The 22,166-nt window shown below is 31.6% G+C and overlaps 5 protein-coding genes across 5 annotated transcripts in view; 2 read left to right on the top strand and 3 right to left on the bottom strand.

Moving 5' to 3' along the window:
• Window positions 1-22,166, top strand: part of LOC144847452 (glutathionyl-hydroquinone reductase YqjG-like) — a 71,302-nt gene that overhangs the window by 4,175 nt on the left and 44,961 nt on the right. The gene's annotated exons all lie outside the window — the stretch shown is intronic.
• Window positions 4,440-6,636, bottom strand: LOC144848216 (uncharacterized). The gene is made up of 2 exons (XM_078704928.1): window positions 6,409-6,636; window positions 4,440-5,965 (listed from the first exon to the last, which is right to left on the bottom strand). The coding sequence occupies exon 2, from the start codon at window positions 5,950-5,952 to the stop codon at window positions 5,293-5,295; it is 660 nt and encodes a 219-aa protein (XP_078561054.1). The 5' UTR covers window positions 5,953-5,965; window positions 6,409-6,636; the 3' UTR covers window positions 4,440-5,292.
• Window positions 6,896-8,099, bottom strand: LOC144848736 (uncharacterized). The gene is made up of 2 exons (XM_078705602.1): window positions 7,740-8,099; window positions 6,896-7,661 (listed from the first exon to the last, which is right to left on the bottom strand). The coding sequence occupies exons 1-2, from the start codon at window positions 8,094-8,096 to the stop codon at window positions 7,344-7,346; spliced, it is 675 nt and encodes a 224-aa protein (XP_078561728.1). The 5' UTR covers window positions 8,097-8,099; the 3' UTR covers window positions 6,896-7,343.
• LOC144848307 (uncharacterized) lies at window positions 16,397-20,899 on the bottom strand. The gene is made up of 2 exons (XM_078705022.1): window positions 20,096-20,899; window positions 16,397-16,515 (listed from the first exon to the last, which is right to left on the bottom strand). The coding sequence occupies exons 1-2, from the start codon at window positions 20,897-20,899 to the stop codon at window positions 16,399-16,401; spliced, it is 921 nt and encodes a 306-aa protein (XP_078561148.1). The 3' UTR covers window positions 16,397-16,398.
• Window positions 21,248-22,166, top strand: part of LOC144847454 (uncharacterized) — a 76,675-nt gene continuing 75,756 nt past the window's right edge. Inside the window, exon 1 of the mRNA XM_078703831.1 lies at window positions 21,248-21,256. The gene's annotated coding sequence lies outside the window, so the exon portion shown is untranslated. The remainder of the gene's footprint in view (window positions 21,257-22,166) is intronic.

Here is a 22,166-nt window from a genome sequence, read left to right as displayed (position 1 = left end):
GTCAATTTACTATCACTTTTGGTGCTACTAGGCTAGTCTCTTGTTTGAAGATAAGAAACCATCAAATACACTGGCTTGAAATCTTACATTTTTCTTCTATTATATATTTAAAATTATAAATTGATTCACTAATTACAATATTGTATAATATTTTGATAAATATTGTTTATATGTAACATTACATTTTTTTTAGTAGATGCTGTTAGATATTAACTACACTTGACAGCAATATTAAATATAATAATAATATTAATATATACTTAATAATGATGCTCAACATCATATGTTATCATTGTTATATTACAATATGATAATTTCTTAACTATATTAATTCAAAATTTATATAAAGAGAATTCATTCTGAAATGGCTGTCATTCCTGACAGAAGTCTACCAAACACGCAGATACAAATTTTGAGACAAATAAGTAGTTACCTCGAAATGAATTCTGATGAAATACATTAATAAGATTTGCATTGATATTAAAAATTATAGAATCGAACCTCAAAAAGATTCTATTGAGTCAGATAGTCCATGTTGATCACTTTTTAATGAGTTCAACATCGTCTTTAACAAACTCGCCTGTTTTGATAGCGTAAGCTCCGTCAGGCTCTGTGGGAAGCTTCACAACTAGGCCTCCCTCATCCACAATAGCGTATGCGTTTTCCTCCACTCTGGGAACATTTGACCTTTCTGGACTGTGCAGTTCAACGATAGGGTTGGCGTAAGTTTCTTGCTCAGAATTTCCACTTGTACGTTTTGATGAAACATAACAGATAATGAAGATGATCAGGAAGATAAAACACACTGTAGTAACAGCAATGATGACCGGAAAGATGACTAAAGTAGACGAAAATGAGATGGAGTCTGATGATTCCGTTTCTTTTATATGTAGACTTGCTTCAGAAATTCCGATTCCAACACTGTTGCTTGCCTCGCATGTGACTGTGAATTCCTTGCCAGAAAGCGTTGATGATATGTCTGTTAGATGCAGCGTTTGTCCATTGTTTAACAAACGTGTTGTTATGTCTTGAGTTTTGGGACTAAGATACCAAGTATATGTGATGTTAACTGGTTGAGCTCTTCCACTGCAATTAAAACCTATTTCTTCACCAGGTTTAACAGTAATTTCGCTAGGATAAACTTCGACCTTTGGCTCAAAATGAACACCTATAGGACCTATATGACAAACACTAGCTTCCTGTCGTCGTGATTCGTTGTGATACGTGCATGTGAACACGGTATCGTGAAGATCTTCATGTGCCGTGAAGTTTAAATATGAGTAAACCATTTTGTCCGCTTCGTTCAAATTCTGCCATTGTCTTCCATGCACTTTCTCTTGATCACCTTTTTCCCAAACAAGAGAAGTGCCGTTTTTTTGATCGCGTACTGGATATTGACAACGTAACAGAACTGGCGTACCAATCGTAAGCTCATTAAGATATTGGGAAAACGCACAGAGAGGGTAAAGTTCAAGAGTGTGGAATAAAACAGTAACCTTAGATGAGAGCGAAACCGCCAACGTCTCTTGTTCCTTATCGTATACGCTACAAAAATACATACCCGCATCTTGAATCTGAACGGAGGTTATATCAAGGTTTATCTGTCCATTTCCCTCAAACAACGTTACAGTTGTTCGTTCTTGCTCCGACAATTGACCGTCAATTCTATGCCACTGTAGAACATGTGAATCTTTGTAGTTTGTGACTATACATACTAGATTGATTTTACCACCTTCTAAAACCTCCAATTCTAATGGATCGATGTATATAGTTTGAGCTGCAGTGAGATGTAAACAGCAAATAAACAAAATTAAACTTATTGCAGCCATGTTCTCTGCAGACTACATAGACTAGAAGACGAATTGCGTAAATTCCCTGTCTAATTGTGCTGTTTATTCAACGATTATAAACTTCTATCTCAGTTGCTTTGTATGTAATAACAATCTCTCATGCATATTCATTATCAAGTTTTTGTGATGCTTGACAAAACTCTACCATAACAACATTGTATTATTCACGTCGTGGTCTGATACACAATATCAACCATGATCCCCCTATAGGCCATTTCATTTCAGCATAGAAAGTTTAGAAACATGAATATTCATGAGGTCTTTCTTTTCCATTCTCATTCTTTGCAAATCAATTATTTACAGTCTGTAACAAGTTTGTTCATTCTTTATTGCGGTGGAAGGTCAAAGAAGAGAGGTCATACAAATGTCTTTGTCACTATGACCATTGTTTGTACTATTTCTTTTAAAGATTGTCCCCAAACACATGAAAAATGATTAATAAAATCAGACTTTGAATAGGCCATTTTATAGTTAATCTTTTTCCATAGAAAAAAAAAACACAAAATTAATGTTTTCACTTATAAAATGACAAAATAAACAGTTAATTTTAACCAACAAAAAAAAGCAGCTGGCATCAGTTGCAATCATCTACAGTATTTATTAGGTCCTCTGTCGTCCAATGCATAGATTCGTTAGAAACATTTGAACTTTTTAGAATAATATTAACAGGCCCCATTACTAATTAGTTATCGTTATTAATGAGTACACAAATATGAGTATTAATCAATTCAATTTGATTAACATTTTTAACAATAATGTACAAACAAGTAGTGATATATCCAAGGAGGTGTAACATTTACCCTGGTAGTACAGTAGTACATTCCCAAGACATTACTGAAACAAAATGACTCGTAAACAGTGTAAATGATTTGAAAAATAAGTTAGAAAAAGGATTAAAAAAAAGAAGAAAAATGTAACAATTGTTAGACATGCCAGCTTTTTGAAAATCCCATTTTTATCAGTATATTTATTATTGGCCTATACAGTATCCATGCTACAGTTATAATATGGACAATGATAAAACAATGTAATTAATGTATACAATGTGTTGATTGATTGATAGATTGATTGAATCATTGATGATAGATCAGAGAGGTGTTTTACATCTCCCTTGATATATAGAATGATTGATAACCGAGAGATAATGCATTTTTGATAAAATATCCTTTGAAGATTGATTTGTTTCGGACGAAACCAAGTACTGAATAGTATCTCGTGTTAAACTAGCTAGAAAAGAACGTTTGATAAGTCAAATTGAAACAATTCACTTTCGTGAAATAGTTACAAAACTATGAAAAATGTAGTTATTATTTTAAATTGAGTAATACCATTCAAACAGTAGGACACTTCCTCATTTCAAGGTCAAATCTTTACAACTTAAAATTGACAATTGAAACTTAAAAAGTGAAACTGCATTGTGTTTAGTGCTTGAAGTTTTCTTCCCACCTGCTACCTGTTGCATTGTTCTTGGTCACCTCTACACCTGGACAATGATGATTCCAATAAGTACTTGTTTTCAAGAAGTTTTAACTGTTTGTGTAAATACAATACACTGTATATGACAGAGTATAGTTCCATGAGAGCCTGGGTATTAGTGTTGCGATTATTTATTAGGAGGTGGAATTATACTCATTATTAACAATATATAAATAATGTATTTGTGTCCGAAGTCAGCCTAAATTACGGGGTGAGATTATACTTTAGTGTGACGCCGTAGACAGCATGAGGCAGACAAGGCGCTCGTCGTGTCTAAAATTTTCAATTTTCGCCAACCAATCGCCAATTCCCCAACACAGATCATCATTTTATATTAATAATTATATTTAAATTTAAGTCATCTTTGTGTCGTCTGAATCCAGGTCTTTTTGTATGATGATAGTCATTTGTCCTAACCACTCCTCACTTCCACTTACTATGTTCAAATAGAATTTTTGTCTGTCACCCTCACAGTCACAGAAGTCAAAGGTAATTCATGTTGTTGATTTATCAGCAAGAATGGATATATGCAGACAATTACTTCCTGCTTGTCTGTCTAATAATAGGATATAGGTGTCATTAAAACCAGCAATGATAGTCAATAACCTACTGTACAGCATTCCATAATTTGCAATTAATTATTCCATGACGCTTTTCTTATGACATTATGTTATTGAGATCATCTATTCTGTTTGTCCATGTGTCTACAGTAGATCATTTCCATTTGACCTTGGGTCAAAACATATTTAAATAAAATCGTTTTGACAATTAAGAGGTACATGAGATTGATTTGATTGGTCAGTCTACTTGACCATCTGTTGGTATGTCCATTTGTCTGTTCATTTATTGTCAGTCAATATGTCCATTCAGTCTATTGTTTCATTCAGTGCTTTCTTTCAGTCTTTGAGTCCACTCAATTCAGTCCATCAGTTAATATACAAAAAATAAAAGTCTTAATTTTACATTTCAAATTTATTTTGAAATAATCTAAACTAAATGAATAAATTTAAACTAATTATAAACTTAATTATCTAATTAAGATCTTCAAATTACACTTTCTATGATACACCTTAATTAACAAAATTATTTTATCTTTAAAACTGGTAACTGGTATTAGACACAATTAGGAATTTAATTTTAATGAGGTACTTAAGCTCGGTCTACACTACAAAATGTGATGTTCCCATATGGACATGATGATGTCATATCACTACCATATTTGTGCATATCACTACCATATTTGTGCACATCACTACCATATTTGGGTATATCACTACCATATTTGGGCACATTACACTTTTGTTAAACTAAATGCATGAATCACTTTGAACAAAAATAAAAGTTACAGATTCAATTACAATTTAAAGAAAGTCATTTTAAATTTAATGGATGCTTTACATCTATGATTAATAAATGAGTTTGTTTTAATTATCTAATAATGAGATTTCAACAAATTAATTATATAATTATTTCAGTTAAGAGTCACACTAAATACACATTAGCTAGACTAAACATTAAATTGAAAGATTTAACATTGCTGATAGGGAGCTTTTGGTTTTGAAATGACCTATGATCTACGACCTAGAAACTACCCATTGGGTCATCGTCCACCAAAACTCTATCGAGGAATAGAGTGGCGAAGCATGTTCTAACTTCTCCGCATGCGCACAATGACATAGCATTTAAGTTTAATAAATCAAAACCTCCCTATTAAGCATAAACTTTTTAATTGGGAAACTTGTTTTTTTGGATGATTAAACAGATCTAGTCATGTGAGAAGTAAGTGGTTGATTGAACAGGACTTTGGAATTCCAATCACTTGCAATAAATATATATTTACATATAAATTGTACCTTATTTTAATTTTTTTAATAAATAAGGCCATTTTCCACCATTTTAAAATCTGCCTTAGTGCTTTCCTGATAAAACAACGTCCTGATTATTTATAGTCTTTCTAGTCCATAATTTATTTTCCAGACAGCAGAGGTGCAGTTTCACCGCTGGTGCTGGCGCCCTCTGTTGGTTTATAGCGGTCGTCGTGCGTGTGCCCAGCTTCGTCTTTATCATATTTATAAACACATTTTGGATCAACCAATTTTTTTTTCTTTTTAGATAGTTTCTTCGCAACCACAACTCCAACGGCTGTTGCCGCAGCTGCACCTCCGACACTAGCTGCAGCTACAACTGTAGGGTTGACTGGTTGCTCTGGTATACTGCTTTCCTCTCCTTGCGGTTCTTGCTGTTCCTGCGTTTGCTCATTATTTTTTTCCTCTTTTTTCTCATCTTTTTTTTCTTTCTTTTGTTTTTTTGTTGTGCGTGATGACTTTTTTGTAGTTGTGTGTGGTGATTGCGTAGTTGTTTGTGATGATTGCGTAGTGGTGTGTGATGGTTGCGTAGTTGTGTTGGATGGCTGTTTCGTAGCTGCCTGCGATGGTTCAGTCGGTTTTAGCGTCATAAAAGCAGGAATATAATGTGTAGCATGTGAAGCCACAGTAGGAAATGCGTCCATTGCTTCATTACCATCAAAGTTGTCACTCAATTTAGCTGGAAGTGTTCGTGCTTGGATACCAATATAATCCGGTAATTCAACAATCATCAAAAACAACATAATGTGTATTCTGGCCATGGCTTCCTTCCTTCTTTACAAAAGATAGATTTATAAATTACACTTAATAAACAAATATGTATTTACATTATAGAGCATGTAACAAATGATTCATTATGGAATTTTTATTAATGTCAACTTTACATAATTTTTAGTTAATTAATATGCGTGTTTACTAATCCAATAAATGGCATTTACTATTCTTCTGTACAGTATTTATCCACCAAAATATTATGTCTCATTTTATTATTATTACTATACTCTAGCATGAGATTATATTCGGATCATTATACTGTAATAGAGTACTGTACTATAGTAACTGATACCAACACACTGTAGTAATAACTACTCTTATTAGCTGATAATAACTACAGTATACCGCAGTAGCAAACACAACTAGTTCTTATGTCTGTGATATCATTAGCCTAAGAGCAAAACAGTGTATAATATATATACAATATAATATATAATACTTACAGTATATATACAAAACTCCTTTTACTACAATCATTTCAATAACAGATAATATCAAGTTAATGTGTTCACCGTGTGTACCATCTAAAACCAATAAATTCTGTTTAGTTGATACTTAGTTTCTGATTAGTTTAAGTAACTGATGCCAGCTTTTTTTCTCAAGGGCTCTCATGCTATATTTTGTTTACGTTTTTGTTGATTTTAACATGTAAAAATAGTGTATTCTGTAAATTATTCACTTCAATAGTTAATAAAGTAAGACACTTATTTAAATTTTAACATCCATGTGAACAGAACAATGACTTAAATTAAGATTATTATAATATAAATGTCAATAGTTTTTATGACAACTAAAGCTCTGTCTACACTATCAAACTAGTTTGACAAAAAAACTGTGATGTGCCCAAATATGGTAGTGATTATATCCAAATATGGTAGTGATATAACATCATCATGTCCATATATGGGCACATCACATTTTTTTGTCACATAAAGTTTGATAGTGTAGACAGAGCTCTAGAAATAAATTATTCAAACTTACTTAGGTTAAATATCATATTGAATTGATCCATAATAGATTAATATACCAACACTAGCTCTTGGGCGTGGCCCTCGCCAATCACCCAACGCCAAATCCACACCCAATTACACTGTATTAATGCGGTAAATTTGGTATAATTGTCTTTAATTATAATTATTGATTATTCTATTAAAAAAATGGGTTTCTTCTAGATTGTCGTTATTGATAAAAAAAAATCATAAATACTTTTGTTTTTGATATATTATTACGTTCTACCCCTCTTTAGTTCCAAATTTCTCCATTTAACATTTGATAATAGTTTTCAGCCAGTTTTAAAAAAAGTATTGAGGATCATGGTTGATTCAACTTTATCATCATCAGACCACTTTCATTTATCAGTGTTAGATTTTTCATTACATCAAAAAAAATCCTGTAAATCAATTCCCACTTCTGGAACACCAAACATAGAATTGGCCGCATTTGAGTCATCATTGGCAACAAGCACAGAATCGCTAACATCACTTATTATAGAATTGCTTACTTGGACATTGTCGCTGGCAACACATACAAAATCGTCTACCTGGATATCGTCGCTGGCAACACATACAGAATCGCTGACCTGGGTATCATCATTAGCAACACATACAGAATCGTCTACCTGGATATCGTCACTGGCAACACATACAGAATCGCCTATCAGGATATCGTCGCTGGAAACACATACAGATTCCCCTATCTGGACGTTGTTGGTAACAGCACACATAGAATTGCCTATTTGAACGTCATCATTGGAAACACATACAGAATCGCTTACCTGAACATCGTCACCAGTAACAAGCACAGAATCTGACACCTGTACATTGTCACAGGAAGCACCCAAAGCATGACATGTCTCGACAAAGTCACTAACAGCGCCTCCAAAATCGCCTACCTGAGTTTCATCATCTTTTGCCTGTGCACTATCACTGACAACAGAATCTCGTACTATACTTTCAGCGAAGTTAACTCTTGTCTCCTTTCCTGATCTACCCACGTAAATAATGCTAGCGTTCTGTGAAGGTTTCATCCCGGCGGCGCTTGTTTTTGGACGTCTTGTCATGTAGAAATAAGCTCGTTGTTGTTGACGTTTTAATTTTCGTTGAATTCTTGCCCACAATGGAATAAAAATCATGATTCCAATTCCACCGATAATCATTAGAAATATAAAAATTATAAAAAGTAAATTTTGAAAGATGGGCAGGTACTCATAGTCCTGTTTAAAATCATCAATTGTGGTTGAGATTACAGTATACAACTCTGTTGAAATCTCAGTAACATTCTCCGTAGTCCAAGTACTGTTACTCCAAATACTGTTGCTCATAGTACTGCTACTCAAAGTGGTGCTGTTATTCGCCATATTATAAGTATTGTTGTTTTCAGGACTAGTCAACTCTTGAGCTGTTATGTAAGCATTTGGCATCAAAAGAAAGATGGAAAATTGCAGTGGTATATAATTGTATACAAAATCTCTTCAAAATAATTTAAATCTTATAACAGCATCCTATGCTGGTGACAATTTATATCAAATCACTTCCGAGTTTTGAATTTCTTGTATTTAGAAACTTAATATTCATTTCATATTGTAATTAAAATTATAGTTTCACTTTTGATTTATTGGATAATGTTTAAAATGTTAACATACTACTTTTGTTTGAATGTTAACTACTTTTGTTTATTGTCAGTCTAATCATGTTTACTTCATTAGTTATGATTTGTTTTATTACTTCTGCCATCAATTACTAATAATACAATTATTTTTACAACTAAACAGCCAAATATTAGAAAAGTTTAAAATGAACAAACTGTTACCCATACTGTATAGACAATAATTTGTGTAAATATTGACATGTGTTGATTGATAGACATAAGATCAAATTCAATGAATTAATTGACAATTATTTAACAGTTAGGGATTACAAAATTGATGCCGATAATAACTTGATTTAAATTTGCACGTACAACGCATTTGAAAGTAAACAGAAACTTGTTGACTCTCATTAAAACATCTAAATGAAACTGAACTTGTAAATACAGATACTGTGGGACTTAAGACTAACAAGTTTATCCTTACCTAACTATAGAGGGCAGCATACTGAATGTGTGGTCAGAAAGTTTGACCAACCATGCCATTTTGGAAAAAATTTCATTTTAAAATTTTGATTAGCAATATTGCTAATAAACTGATTTTTGAGTCGAGAAACATAGTTTTGTATTATATTTTTTGCTATACAATTTTAGAAATTTGTAGCAATAAGGTTGTTTTGTATATATAGGTTTTTGCTATGCTACACTGGAGACATTATTCCCTGCATCTAAAGAAAATAATATTTATTTATATTTTATATCTCCCTGACCAAATGTAATCTGGTAGAGTATGAAATCTTCAAAAACGATTTTGCACTAGGACAAAGTTTTGTGATTTATAGTGTGAAAACCAACTGTCATCTACTGCGTACAAAAACAGGAATTTTAAATAAAATTATGTGCCTCAATTTGTTTTTTTACTTTTATGAAAGATTGCAAAATTTAAAGTATTTACCGCTCACATGATGACCAAATTCATTCATTTTGACAAATTACTGTGTTAGAATGAAAACTGGTTCCAAATAGTCATTCTCATCACTTGTTGATCTTTGTACGTCCATTTCACAGTAGAACTCGGAATCGGCATCAATTGTAGATCTTTGTTCGTCCATTTCGCAATAGAGGGCAGCTTCATCATCGTTGGCACTTATTAGATTGTCCATGTCATAGATCTCAGCATTTTCTTCAAATGTTTGTGGAATTGTTGCCTCCAAGTGTCCACTTGTTTGCATTGTTTCTCCCGTTTGTTGACGCACATCTTTGGAAGGTATGTTAAATTCACCTCTAGTTTGACGACATCTTATTCTGCAGATATAAAAGTTCCGTTGAATGTTAGCCCACAATGGAATAAAAACCATGACTCCAATTCCACCGATAATCATTAGAAATATAACAATTATAAAAAGTACATTTTGAAAGACGGCATTATACTGATAGTTGTAGTACTCTGTATAATCATCAATTGTGGTTGCGATTACAGTATACAATTCTGTTGAAACCTCAGTAACATTCTCCGTAGTCCAAGTACTGTTACTCCAAATACTGTTGCTCATAGTACTGCTACTCATAGTACTGCTATTCGCCATATAATAAGTAGTGTTGTTTTCGAAACTTAACTCTTGAGCAATATGTAAAAAAAATTGCCATCAACATGAAGTTATAAGTATGAAGTTTAAATATTATGTAACTGTGTAAATCTTTACCAACATGAGGTATGGTGAAATTATATACTTGCTATTTACTAAAGTTCTGTTTCAATTGCTGTCATAATACTTTCGCATCATGAGAATAAAATGGCCCAATAGAAGAGTTGCTTGATGTACTGTACATTAAACCTATTTTACGATATAAACATGAAAACGCTGTAGGAAAACTGAAAGTGTACAGAAATTAAACATAACGTTACTAATCCATGGGAATTGATAGATGAAGATAATGATAGGGCAATAAAATAACAAGACCTTGTGAATAATAAGTAGCTGTAGTATGCATTTATAGTTCTACAGTAACTACCGTAGAAATTTTAAATTTTGGATGGGGTGTGTAGTAATCCAACTGAATGTAAGATATTGGTAATAGCGGTCTTTGTGAATGTCATTAATGTGGACACATTAATAATTATTTTTTTTTAAAATATAAACATTTCTATATTTTAAAGTTATTTGTAATAATTATTTGGAGTGCAGGGGCACACAATTCCCAGTGATAGTGGTTATTGTACTGCTCTTGTCTCTCCTCAGCTCTCCACCTCTTGTTTTTGCATTATGTTTGTTTTTCCCATCTATTTTTGTTTAGTTCATTTAGAGATAAAGTAAAACTGTTGCATGAATGCTTAGCTAATGAATATTCATGATATCAACTACATTCTATTGATTCATTTTATTCTTTAAAATCTTGCGATAATACTGTCGTGTTCAGAATAGACACAATACAATGAATTATTGAATATGATATTGAATACTGAATAAGTGTACAGAAACAAACATGTTCCTCATTCACTAAATTCACTAATTATACTTAGATCAAGACACAACTTTGCGCTGATTACTAGCTGCATTATGGGAGTATGTTTCCATCGTGTTTGGTCCCAAAAAAATGACTGGAGTAATAATGTGAAGCGCTTTGAAGCATTAGTGCAATAAGTGCTATATAAAAAACGATTATTATTATTATTATTATTATACTGCCAAAATATTATAATACTATTTATTTTAGTCCCAGGGGGCTGGCTGGAATTTGGGAGAATATAGGAGGTGGGATTATACTTGGATTGTATTTACAATGGAACTTATCAAACTCTTGTGTCATCCAAATTTTGACTAAATGTACGCGTGTGTGCTGATCTAGTAAGCACTGCATTGCTGGCTGCTGTGGGTCCGTGGAGGGCCTAATCCGAATTTCCTCAGTTTCCAGTTAACCTTAAGGACCAGAATACATTTAACATTTAATTATAGTCGGTCATTATGGTAATTGCATAGCACCTATGTAGACTACCTCCTATATGAAGCATACTTTATACATTATACAAATTAGAACATACAGTATGTACATATAGTTTGTTTTTCTGTGTTTAACGGCTTCTTGTTTTAACTAAAACATAATTATATTAATTACTTTCATCAACATTGTTGGTTAGAATTTCAATTTGTTCATTATTTACATCATTTAATCCAATGGTACCAATATTATGAGCAATTTCATCATTATTGTCATCTCTCATTAATAATGTCATTGCAGTTGACATCATCATTATCATCATTGTTGTCAATATTGTCATCATTATTGTCATTGATATATGCTTCATTAGTATCATGACCATCATCATTAATATCATAATTGCTGTCATCATCCTTATCATATATAATGTTATCATTGGTGTTTTCATCATCACTGTTTTTGTCATTTTGGTCGTCATGATCATCACAGCTTTTGTTTTCATTGACATCATGGCTGTTATCAGCATTGTCATTGTTATCAGCATTGTCATTGTTATCAACATTGTCATTGTTATCAACTGTGTCATTGTTATCAACATTGTCATTGTTATCAGCATTGTCATTGTTATCAGCATTGTCATTGTTATCAACATTGTCATTGTTATCAGCATTGTCATTATTATCAATATTGTCGTTGTTATCAACTGTGTCATTGTTATCAACATTGTCATTGTTATCAACATTGTCATTGTTATCACCATTTCCATCTGTTCTATTATCGATACTACAATCTATGACGTTGTCATCTTTATTGGCATCAGTGTCATTTCTATCATCAATTTCATCTTTAACGTTACCATCAGTGTCATCATCAGTGTTATCAATGTTGCTTCCATCTTTATCATTTTTATCAATAATTTCATCATTAATATTTTCAATATCAGCATTATCACCATCATTGTTATCAACATTAATTATATCTTTATCATTTCCTTCTTTGTTATCAATTTCATTGTTAACATTTTCATCATTTTTATCCTTGTCATTGTTATCAACATTAATATCTTTATCATTTCCTTCTTTGTTATTAATTTCATTGTTAACATTTTCATCATTTTGATCCTTGTCATTGTTATCAACATTTATATCATTATCATTTCCTTCTTTATTATCAATTTCATTGTTATCATTTTCATCATTTCCATCCTTGTCATTGTTATCAACATTAATATCTTTATCATTTCCTTCTTTGTTATCAATTTCAATGTTAACGCTTTCATCATTTTTATTCTTATCATTGACTTCACTGTTGTTAACATAATCATAAAAATCATCAATACAAGCATAGTCGTTATCAAAATCATCTTCGACAAGATGTGAAATACTGCAGTTGTTTGTTTTTGGAGGTTCAAACAGTTGCCTCTCATTCAAGATGCATATTCCTCCCATGACCTTTACATTGTCTTTATTGTTAACAACTTTGCTGTTTTTAACATGGCTTTCACCATCACGCAAATAGTCATAATCATCGATGCATGCATAATCATTATCATAATCATCCTCAACAAGATGTAAACCTTTTGTTGGTTTTAGTTTATCTGCACTCTCATAAATTGTATTTTCTTGTTCTATGTAATCATCGGAGAGTCTATCGTAATCAGATTCACGTATTGGTTTTAGATTAGCATCTTCTCCAGAATTAAGACTAACAGATGAGTACAAACTGGACCTGTCTAATGATGTAATCTTTCTGAACTCATCTGTTGTGATATCATCATATATTTCATTTTCCTGGTTCACATATTCATTTGTGTCATTAATATCTTCATATATGTTACAAGTTTCAAGTATTTCTGAATTTTTCATGCTCCCATTTGGTGGCGTTGAAATCGTTATTGAACAAGATTCCAGTTTTTGTTCTTTAGGATCTTGGTAAGGATGATTGTCATCCGCAGATTCTTCTAGTAAAAGCAAATCAGTTGATGCAGCTTTTTTATTGCCATCTTTTTTCAAATCCTTTCTAACCTTTTTTCTATATTTTGTGCAGAGAATAATAAGTACAAGAAGTATAAACACAGCTATCAAAGATGGAATAATGATATTAAGTAGATCATTTGTTCGTGGTGTTGAACTTGATGGTGCCAACGATGGTGGTTCATTTTCTATTTCATCTGTAGAAGTTGCTGTAGTCATCATTTGACTTTTATTTTCCTCTGTGCTTATGGCGAAATTTGTTGTTGAATTTGTTGTTTCTTCAGATGTAGATAATATAACTGTTGCTGTCGTTTGTTCTGCTGATTCCATTGTAGTTGAATATGTCATATTGTTATCAGTTGTCATATATTCATCAGTATATATAGTAGATGAGTTGGTATTAATTGTTTCAATTGAATAGCAACTAGCAAACAATGCATAACATATCACCCACTGAATCCATAAAGAAAGCATTATTATTGGAGAAAATAACATTTCGTCTTCTAAATATTACATACAGTATATCATATATTTTGTATTAGTAACTAGCGTATTCTTTCCACTGAAGCATTTTCCAGAAAGAAGATGAAGAAAGTTGATTTCACCCGGTTATCAAAATCTAGTACAGTAATTTTGGTTCCCGCTAAGAAATCAGTTCGAAGGTTATATACCACCAGTAATGTTAGTATTCTATTCTAATCCACAGCTCTCACATACACATTTGTGCAATTGAAGATTTCCAACAAACAGAGCTTTACTTACATATTCTTCTGTACATTTGCAACATACAGATAAAATGAATGTACTAGTGTTTACTGTTTTATGTTGTTCCTGTTGAGTAATACAATTCAAACATTGTGTACAGGGAAGCAATCAAACATATTCCAAGAACGTCTAGATTGTTTTCATGTATGCCTTGATTTACCACAAGTAGGTACATGTCCAAAAATAGTTTAGTTCCTGTTATTAGATCAGCTTAACTGCTATGACTTGCTATATAATACCGGTTGGTGTTTTATATTCTCAAATAAAATACACTTTTTTATTCTAGGAATTGTTTTCCATTGTAATAAAGATGGGGTACACAAATAACATAATGTCAAAAATCTGTTATTGTGAAAATAACAAGAATCGATTCAGTTCAACTGTTGTTGTTGTTGCTATTGTCACTACTGTATTTATATTATCAAGTAGATTCCAACTTTTTCATGAACTCCCAGGTTATTGCTCTCAGTGTAATCAACACAGAGTGTATTCCAAATAAGTAGGAGTCTTTATTCCCAATAAGTAGAAGTCCTTGTTCCCAATAAGTATAAGTCGGTTATTCCAAATATGTATAAGTCGATTCCAAATAAGTAGAAGTCTTTATTCCAAATAAGTATAAATCTTTATTCCAAATAAGTATAAGTCTGTATTCTAAATAAGTATAAGTCTGTATTGCAAATAAGTATAAGTCGATTATTCCAAATCAGTATAAGTCTTTATTCCACATAAGTAGAAGTCTTTATTCCAGAAAGTAGAAATCTGCCTGCTGCTACTGTGAAATATTCATTAATTGTACAGGTTGTGTTATCTTGGTTAAATCAATCAACCTCAGTGAAAAGTACCTTTTAATGTATTAATTCTCCAGAGATAGATACAGAAATGTAATGTCTACATAACTACTGTCTACTACTACAGTAACTGTGAAACAATAAACATACAGTCCTATAGTCCACATAAGTACCTATTAAGTTATATTAAACCTCTAGAGGTACAGGAATGAAAACACAGAATTACTTCCTTGATGTAAAAGTTCAAGAGAGTCATTGTTTATAAAGAGGACATGTCAAGTATTGAACTTTTGCAACAGTGGTATCATTAATATGTTGTTTATTTTATGAAGCCAAGGGGAAACATGTCTGCCATCTTTGGAAGTAGACGGGGAATTCCCAAGAAAAATATTTTTGATTTGGGGTATTTTTACAATTATATTTGAAGTTTGATGAATGTTTAAAATGTGTATCAATAATATGTTGTTTATTTTTGTAAGCCTAGAGGAAACATATCTACCATTTTTGGAAAGTAGACAAAGAATTCCCAAGAAAAAAATTTTTAATTTGTTTGTTATTTTTACAATTATATTTGAAGTTTAATTAATGTTTATTAGACATGCATATAGAATACAATTAGATACTAATAACAACATTTTTATTAATAAAATTATTTATTAAAATTATTTCCTAATACAACAAAATAATCACTATACCCATTTTGGTATTTATGTTTATTCATATAGAGTAGAGTTCCTCCTTTATAACAACCTTATTCAACCCTATTTTTTTCATGTGCAAGAAACAGGAAATCCAATAATTGTGTGGTTACATGCATACAAATTATGCAAATTACCAATTTGTTTTCATCTTCCCCTCTCCCCCACAAAAAAATGTTTAAAAAAATTCTTATAATTCCATTTAGCAGTTCAGCGGTTGGAATGCAATAAGTTGCTTTTGTGAATTTTCAGTAAACTAAAAATAAACTATGACAGTATTTCCAGATTCATGCATGCATTCAATGCAAACAGAGAATTTAACACAAAACAACATGTGACGAAATAAAGTATAGTTCCTGTTAAGTATATAATCATTAATAAACACTAACATATTTCACAATCATGCAATAGTACATCCTATTGCACATCGTGTGACCAACATCGTCTAGATAAATAAATTACAGGAATTTTGGTGTGTTATAATAATAATTATGTATACTTTTATGATGATTTAGTGTTTTAGTAAATATATTTAATAGTAAATAGTAGCATTAGTATTTTTTTAAGGTTCAGTATTATACATAAACTTTTTAAATGAAATTAAATCTAATTTAATAATAAACTAGTTTTTCATGATCAAATGTTTAACACTGTCCTTATATTACTATGGCTCTTGTAACATTGACAATTTATTCTGTCACTTGTAAATATCCATCCTCATCCAGTTCAAATTCATCATATGCCTGGTTGGACATTCCATAGAGGGTGTTGCTGTGTTCTGTCTGTTGACGCACAGCGCCCTCCTCCTGGTTTGTATTTTGTATGCGTTGATTGAAAGTTGGGTGTCGTCTCCTTGTACATCTGTACAACTCAATAAGAAACAAAATAAGAACAGCAGAAAAAATACATGCAATTGCTGTGATGAAGTGTTCTTCTCTTATCCAGTATATGTTTGAATCGGATTCAAGATCATTTTCCACTGTGGATTTAGCTTCGTTGGTAGTAATTGATGTGTCTGAAATCACTGTGCTTGGTGTATCTGTAGTAGCAGTTGTGCTACCTTGGGAAGATGTATCTGGCATTGTAATTGGTGTGCTTGGAAACATTGTAGTTGGTGGTGTATTTCTTATAGAAGTTTCAATGTTTGAAGTGGTTCCAGTAAAAGATACACCAGTTGTGCTTCTTGGTGATGTTGTAAAAGGCATATCAATTATAGAACATGATATTGATACTCTTATTATTCCAGATAGACTAACATCACATGTAAGACCATAAGACGCAATATCAGCTGGATTGTATGTGTGATATAATGTACATACATTAGATTTTAAGCAGTTAATTGTAGTTAGAGTGTTTCCGTTACTTCTCAACATCAATGTTTCGATATCGTCTGGAGGCATGTTATAGGAACATGATGCGATAGAACTAGTATCATTAATATGTAAACTTGTGCATTTAGGTAATGACTGATAAATGTTCAAAGTAACTGTATTTATTATGCTATTAATACTAAAAAATATTAACCTGCATTCATATGTTGAATTAAGATGCTTCCAGATATTAATATCATCAGGAATCTTGACCAAAAGACTATAGTCTGCACCTTCACCAGGAATTGAGTAATAACTTGACTGTAAACCAAGTCGACTTTCATCTATCATCTTTTCAGTACTGATGTAATCACTATGGACAACCCACCTTACAACAGTTCCATCAGACATTTGATGATGAGTACAGGGAAGAGATACATTCTGTCCAGGTGTAACTGTAATGACTTCTCCATATACAAACAAAGAATGTTTATCCATCAAATTCACTAAGAGAAAACTCCACAACAAAAAGATATGTCTGCCCATTTCCAAACTGCTTAATGAAAATGTAAAAATATGAATTCACACTGCCAACTTCTCTGACTGATTACAGTTTTTTAAATGAGATTTTAGAATAAAAGTTGTGTCTCATTGATCCCAAAAGACAAATTCTTTACTCAATATTTAAAAATAACCTCAAGGGGATTCCCAACAATTTGATTCATTAATAATTCATTATATTTTACAGTTCATTTGTAATAAATGAAAGAGTAATTGAAAAATCTTAGATATTTTATTTATTTGGTTTCGCTTCACCGATCAGGCAATGAGGAAGTAACTATCGCACTAAGAACCTTTAAAACATTGGGATATTCATATATTAAACAATTCATAGAAAGGTTTTGTAAATTTATCTATCTGAGCTGATGACAAGTATGATTTTAATTTGAGAACCAAAACCACCAGATCATTAAAAATGATGTTCTCAATTGTCAAATTTTATATATTAGATAATTATCATAAACAAAATGATCTATTATATGAGTTTAAGAAATAGTTATTATCTTCCATTATGGCAAAACATTCATTTCCAAATATCCATCCTCATCCAGTTTAAATTCATTTCCATTATCATGTGTAGAGGTCATGTTGGACATTCCATAGAGGTCAGTGTTGTCTTCTGTTTGTTGATGCACAATGCTCACTTGGTTTGTATTTTGTGTGCTTTGAGAGTTTCTTTGTTCAGAAGTTGTAAATGGATGTCTCATCTTTGTATATTTGTACAACTCAATTAAAAATAAAATAAGAAAAGCAGAAGAAATACATGCAATTGCAATTATGAAGTGCTCTCTTTTTATCCAATAATTGTTTGGATCAGAATCAAGATCATTCATTGAAGATGTCTCATTTATAGAACATGATTTTGATGTTTTTATCATTCCAGATACACTAACAGAACAAGTAAGACTTTGTGGCGCAATGTCAGCTGGGTTGTATATGTAATATAATGTACATGCATTAGATGATAAGCAGTCTATTGTGGTTAGAGTCCTGTCATTACTTCTCCATATCAAAGATTCCATATCTGAAGGGTTGTTGTAGGAACAGGAGGCGATAGAAGTTGTATCATTAATGTGTAAAGTAGTGCATTTAGGTAATGACTGATACATTTTCAAAGTAACTGTACTTAATACACTGTAACCACCACTCATAGATGTTTCAACTTTAATCATTGAGTCTGAATTTTCCATTGTTGGTCTGACTTCTTTGGTTATAATTGATGTGTGTGGAAACGTTGTGCTTGGTGTATTGGTTGTAGATGATGTTTCAAAGCTTAAAGTGGCTGCTGAAGATGCACCAGCTGTGCTCCCCAAATCTGTCTCTTTTCCTTCTTGTGATGTGCATGGATGTAATGAGTTACAAATGTGCAAAGTAACTGTACTTAATACACTGTAACCACCACTCATAGATGTTAACCTGCATTCATAGGTTACATTAAGATATTTCCAGATATTAATATCATCAGGAATCTTGATAAATAGACTATAGTCTGCATCTTCACCAGGGATTGCAAAATAAGGTGACTGTAAACCAAGTTGACTTTCATCTATAATCCTTTCAGTACTGATATAATTACTATGGACATACCACCTTACAACACTTACATCTTGATAATTACAAGGAAGAGATACATTCTGTCCAGGTTTGCCTGTAATTGTTTCTCCAAAAACCAACAAAGAATTTGTATCCATCAAGTTTACAAAGAGAATCGCACTCCAAATAAAAAGATGCATCTGCCCATTCAAAGTGTACTGTTCAATTAAGGTTAATTACAGATTTGAATATTCATTCATATTGCTGTATCTTACTGCATTCAGTTTATAACTGCATTTTAAGTCGGATGCTAGACTAAAATATGTCTCAATCACTAATAACTCTTTACCTATAAATACCCCATTCACACATCTGTACACTTCATTAAACTAGTCTGAATGTTAAACAAACAGATTATTTACAACAATTTGGTTTATAATAACATGTTCTTTACAGCCTGTTCTTTAATTTTACCTCAACGCAATTTGGGAATTTTCTGTTGAGTATTTATTTAATGGACTATTTTAAAAGTATAAGTTATATATTTAGTTATTAATTTGAATACAAGAATGTACTAGTAACAGATTTTCTGTTGGGAACAGTGAACTTCATAATCGAATACACTGTATTACTGTATATTTGATGTCAATGATAAAAGAGTATTATGAAAGGAGAATACACTTTCACTTTGCAAATCTTAGTTCAATATCTTTATTAAGGTCTACAAATCTCCTTAATTTAAAAAAAAAACTTTATTTAAAGCATGTCTGATTAATTCAAGATCCATCTGGCCTAAAACATATTGTTAATAGTTTAGTAAAGTTTTGTTATTCTAGTGTTATTATGGCATTGGCTAAACATTCACTTCCAAATATCCATCCTCATCCAGTTTAAATTCATTTCCATCATCATGTGTAGATGTCATGTTGGACATTCCATAGAGGTCAGTGTTGTCTTCTGTTTGTTGACGTACAATGCTCACTTGGTTTGTATTTTGTGTGCTTTGAGAGTTTCTTTGTTCAGAAGTTGTAAATGGATGTCTCATCCTTGTACATCTGTACAACTCAATAAGAAATAAAATAAGAAAAGAAGAAGAAATACATGCAATTGTAATTATGAAGTGCTCTCTTTTTATCCAATATTTGTTTGGATCATAATCCACTGTGGATCTGCCTTCATTGGTTGTAATTGATGTGTTTGAAAACACTGTGCTTGGTTTAATACCTATAGTATCATTTGTTGTTGTTGATCTAGCTTCATTGGTTGTAATAGGTGTGCTAGGAAAGTCTGTGCTTGATGTAATACCTTTAAAATCAGTTGCTGTTCTGATAGAATGTACTCCAGATGTGCTGCCTTGGAAAGGTGTTGTAATTTGTGCAGACAATGTACTTCCTTGTGCAATGTACAAAGTAATTGTACTTAATGCACTGTAATCTCCACTCATTGATGTTAACCTGCATTCATAGGTTTCAACAAGATATTGCCAGATATTAATATCATCAGGAATCATGATAAAAAGACTATAGTCTGCATCTTCACCAGGGATTGCAAAATAAGGTGCATGTAAGCCAAGTGAACTATTATTGCTTATTATCCTTCCAGTACTGATGTAATCTGAATGTGTATACCACCTAACACTTCCATCATTCATTTGATGATGAGTACAAGGAAGAGATACATTCTGTCCTGGTGTGGCTGTAATAGTTTCTCCAAATACAAACAAATTGTGTTTATCTATCAAGTACACTAAAAGAATAATCCACAAAAAGATGACATATCTGCCCATTTTCAAAGTTTAACTTCTCAGCTTAATGTAAAAATATGAATTCACACTGCTAACTTTTCTGACTGTGGCATTCCAGTTTGTAAATCAGATTTTTTTTTTAATAAAAGAAGTATCTCATTGATCACAAGGTACAAATATTTCTTCACCTACAGTATCCCCTAAACCCACTATGCACAGCATAACCCTAGTCTGAATAAAAAGTAACCTGGTTATTTCCTACAGCTTTTGTAACTATACAATAATGTATAATAAAAAGTAAATTGTAAAGTCTTTGAGTTTTTATTGATTTAGTTTCACTTCACAGATCAGGGCAATGAGGAAGTAAAATATCACAAATAAATATAAAGATATTGTAAAGTTCAAGTATGTTGAATTTAATTTTAGAGCTAAAACAAACAAACCAACAAATAATGTTTTCAATTGTCAAATTTTATATATTAGATAATTATCATAAACGACGACGACGATCATCATATTCTGTTTGAGTGGTCATGATACTTTGTAATGTTGATATTAATAATGTCATTGTACTTTTGTCTGCGTATTCTCTGGATTTTGTTTAAATTGAAGTTGCAAGTTATTTATTTATTTCATTTGAATAGAAGAATGTACAGTAGTAGCAGATTTTCTGTTGAGCACAAACGTTTCCAATCAAAAATGGTAAATGAATAAATGAAAGTTAGAACACTGTTACAGTTCAGAGTTCAATGAGGAAATAAACACTATTTGCAATACAGATTTTTATTTTCAAATCTCGGACACAGACTATACTGTACTATTCACATCAAGTTTCACTAATTTAAATTTTAAAGTTTTATTGTAAAACTAATTTTTAATGCAATATCTTCAATTAAGGTCTAAAATCTCCTTGTTTTATGCTAATTTTAAAAAAGGTGTAACTTTTGCAAAAGCATGTTTTATTAATTTAAGCTCCATCTGGTCTATATATATATATATATATATAATAATTTTTAATAGTTTCGTAAAGTTTTAGTTATTCTCGTTCTATTATCACTTTGAGTAAAAGTTATTTTATTCTCATTCTAACAATTTAAGTAAAAGTTTAAAGTTTTGTTATTCTAGTTCTATTAACACTTGCAAAGTTATTTTATTCTCATTCTAACAATTCAAGTAAAAGTGTTATGTTTTTCTATTCTCGTTCTAACACTTCATAGTGAACATAAGCTGGAATTTTAGTTCCTTTTTTGTCCGATTCCTTCAGATCTAATTTATCATTCTTTATATTAATGTCATCAAGTGATTGATA

This window comes from Antedon bifida, chromosome 7 (genome assembly GCF_963402885.1).
Source record: "Antedon bifida chromosome 7, ecAntBifi1.1, whole genome shotgun sequence".
Taxonomy (NCBI): Eukaryota; Metazoa; Echinodermata; class Crinoidea; order Comatulida; family Antedonidae; genus Antedon; species Antedon bifida.
This window is presented reverse-complemented; position numbering and strand designations above follow the sequence as displayed.

What these genes read in the sequence shown, in the direction of transcription:
- LOC144848216 (XM_078704928.1), bottom strand. Translation starts at nt 5,952, where the DNA reads ATGGCCAGAATACACATTATGTTGTTTTTGATGATTGTTGAATTACCG.
- LOC144848736 (XM_078705602.1), bottom strand. Translation starts at nt 8,096, where the DNA reads ATGATTTTTATTCCATTGTGGGCAAGAATTCAACGAAAATTAAAACGT. An exon ending in TTACTGGTGACGATGTTCAG is followed by an intron (nt 7,662 to 7,739) that starts GTAAGCGATTCT and finishes AACAACGTCCAG; the next exon opens with ATAGGGGAATCTGTATGTGT.
- LOC144848307 (XM_078705022.1), bottom strand. Translation starts at nt 20,899, where the DNA reads ATGGGCAGATATGTCATCTTTTTGTGGATTATTCTTTTAGTGTACTTG. An exon ending in GCACACAAAATACAAACCAA is followed by an intron (nt 16,516 to 20,095) that starts GTGAGCATTGTA and finishes AATACAAACCAG; the next exon opens with GAGGAGGGCGCTGTGCGTCA.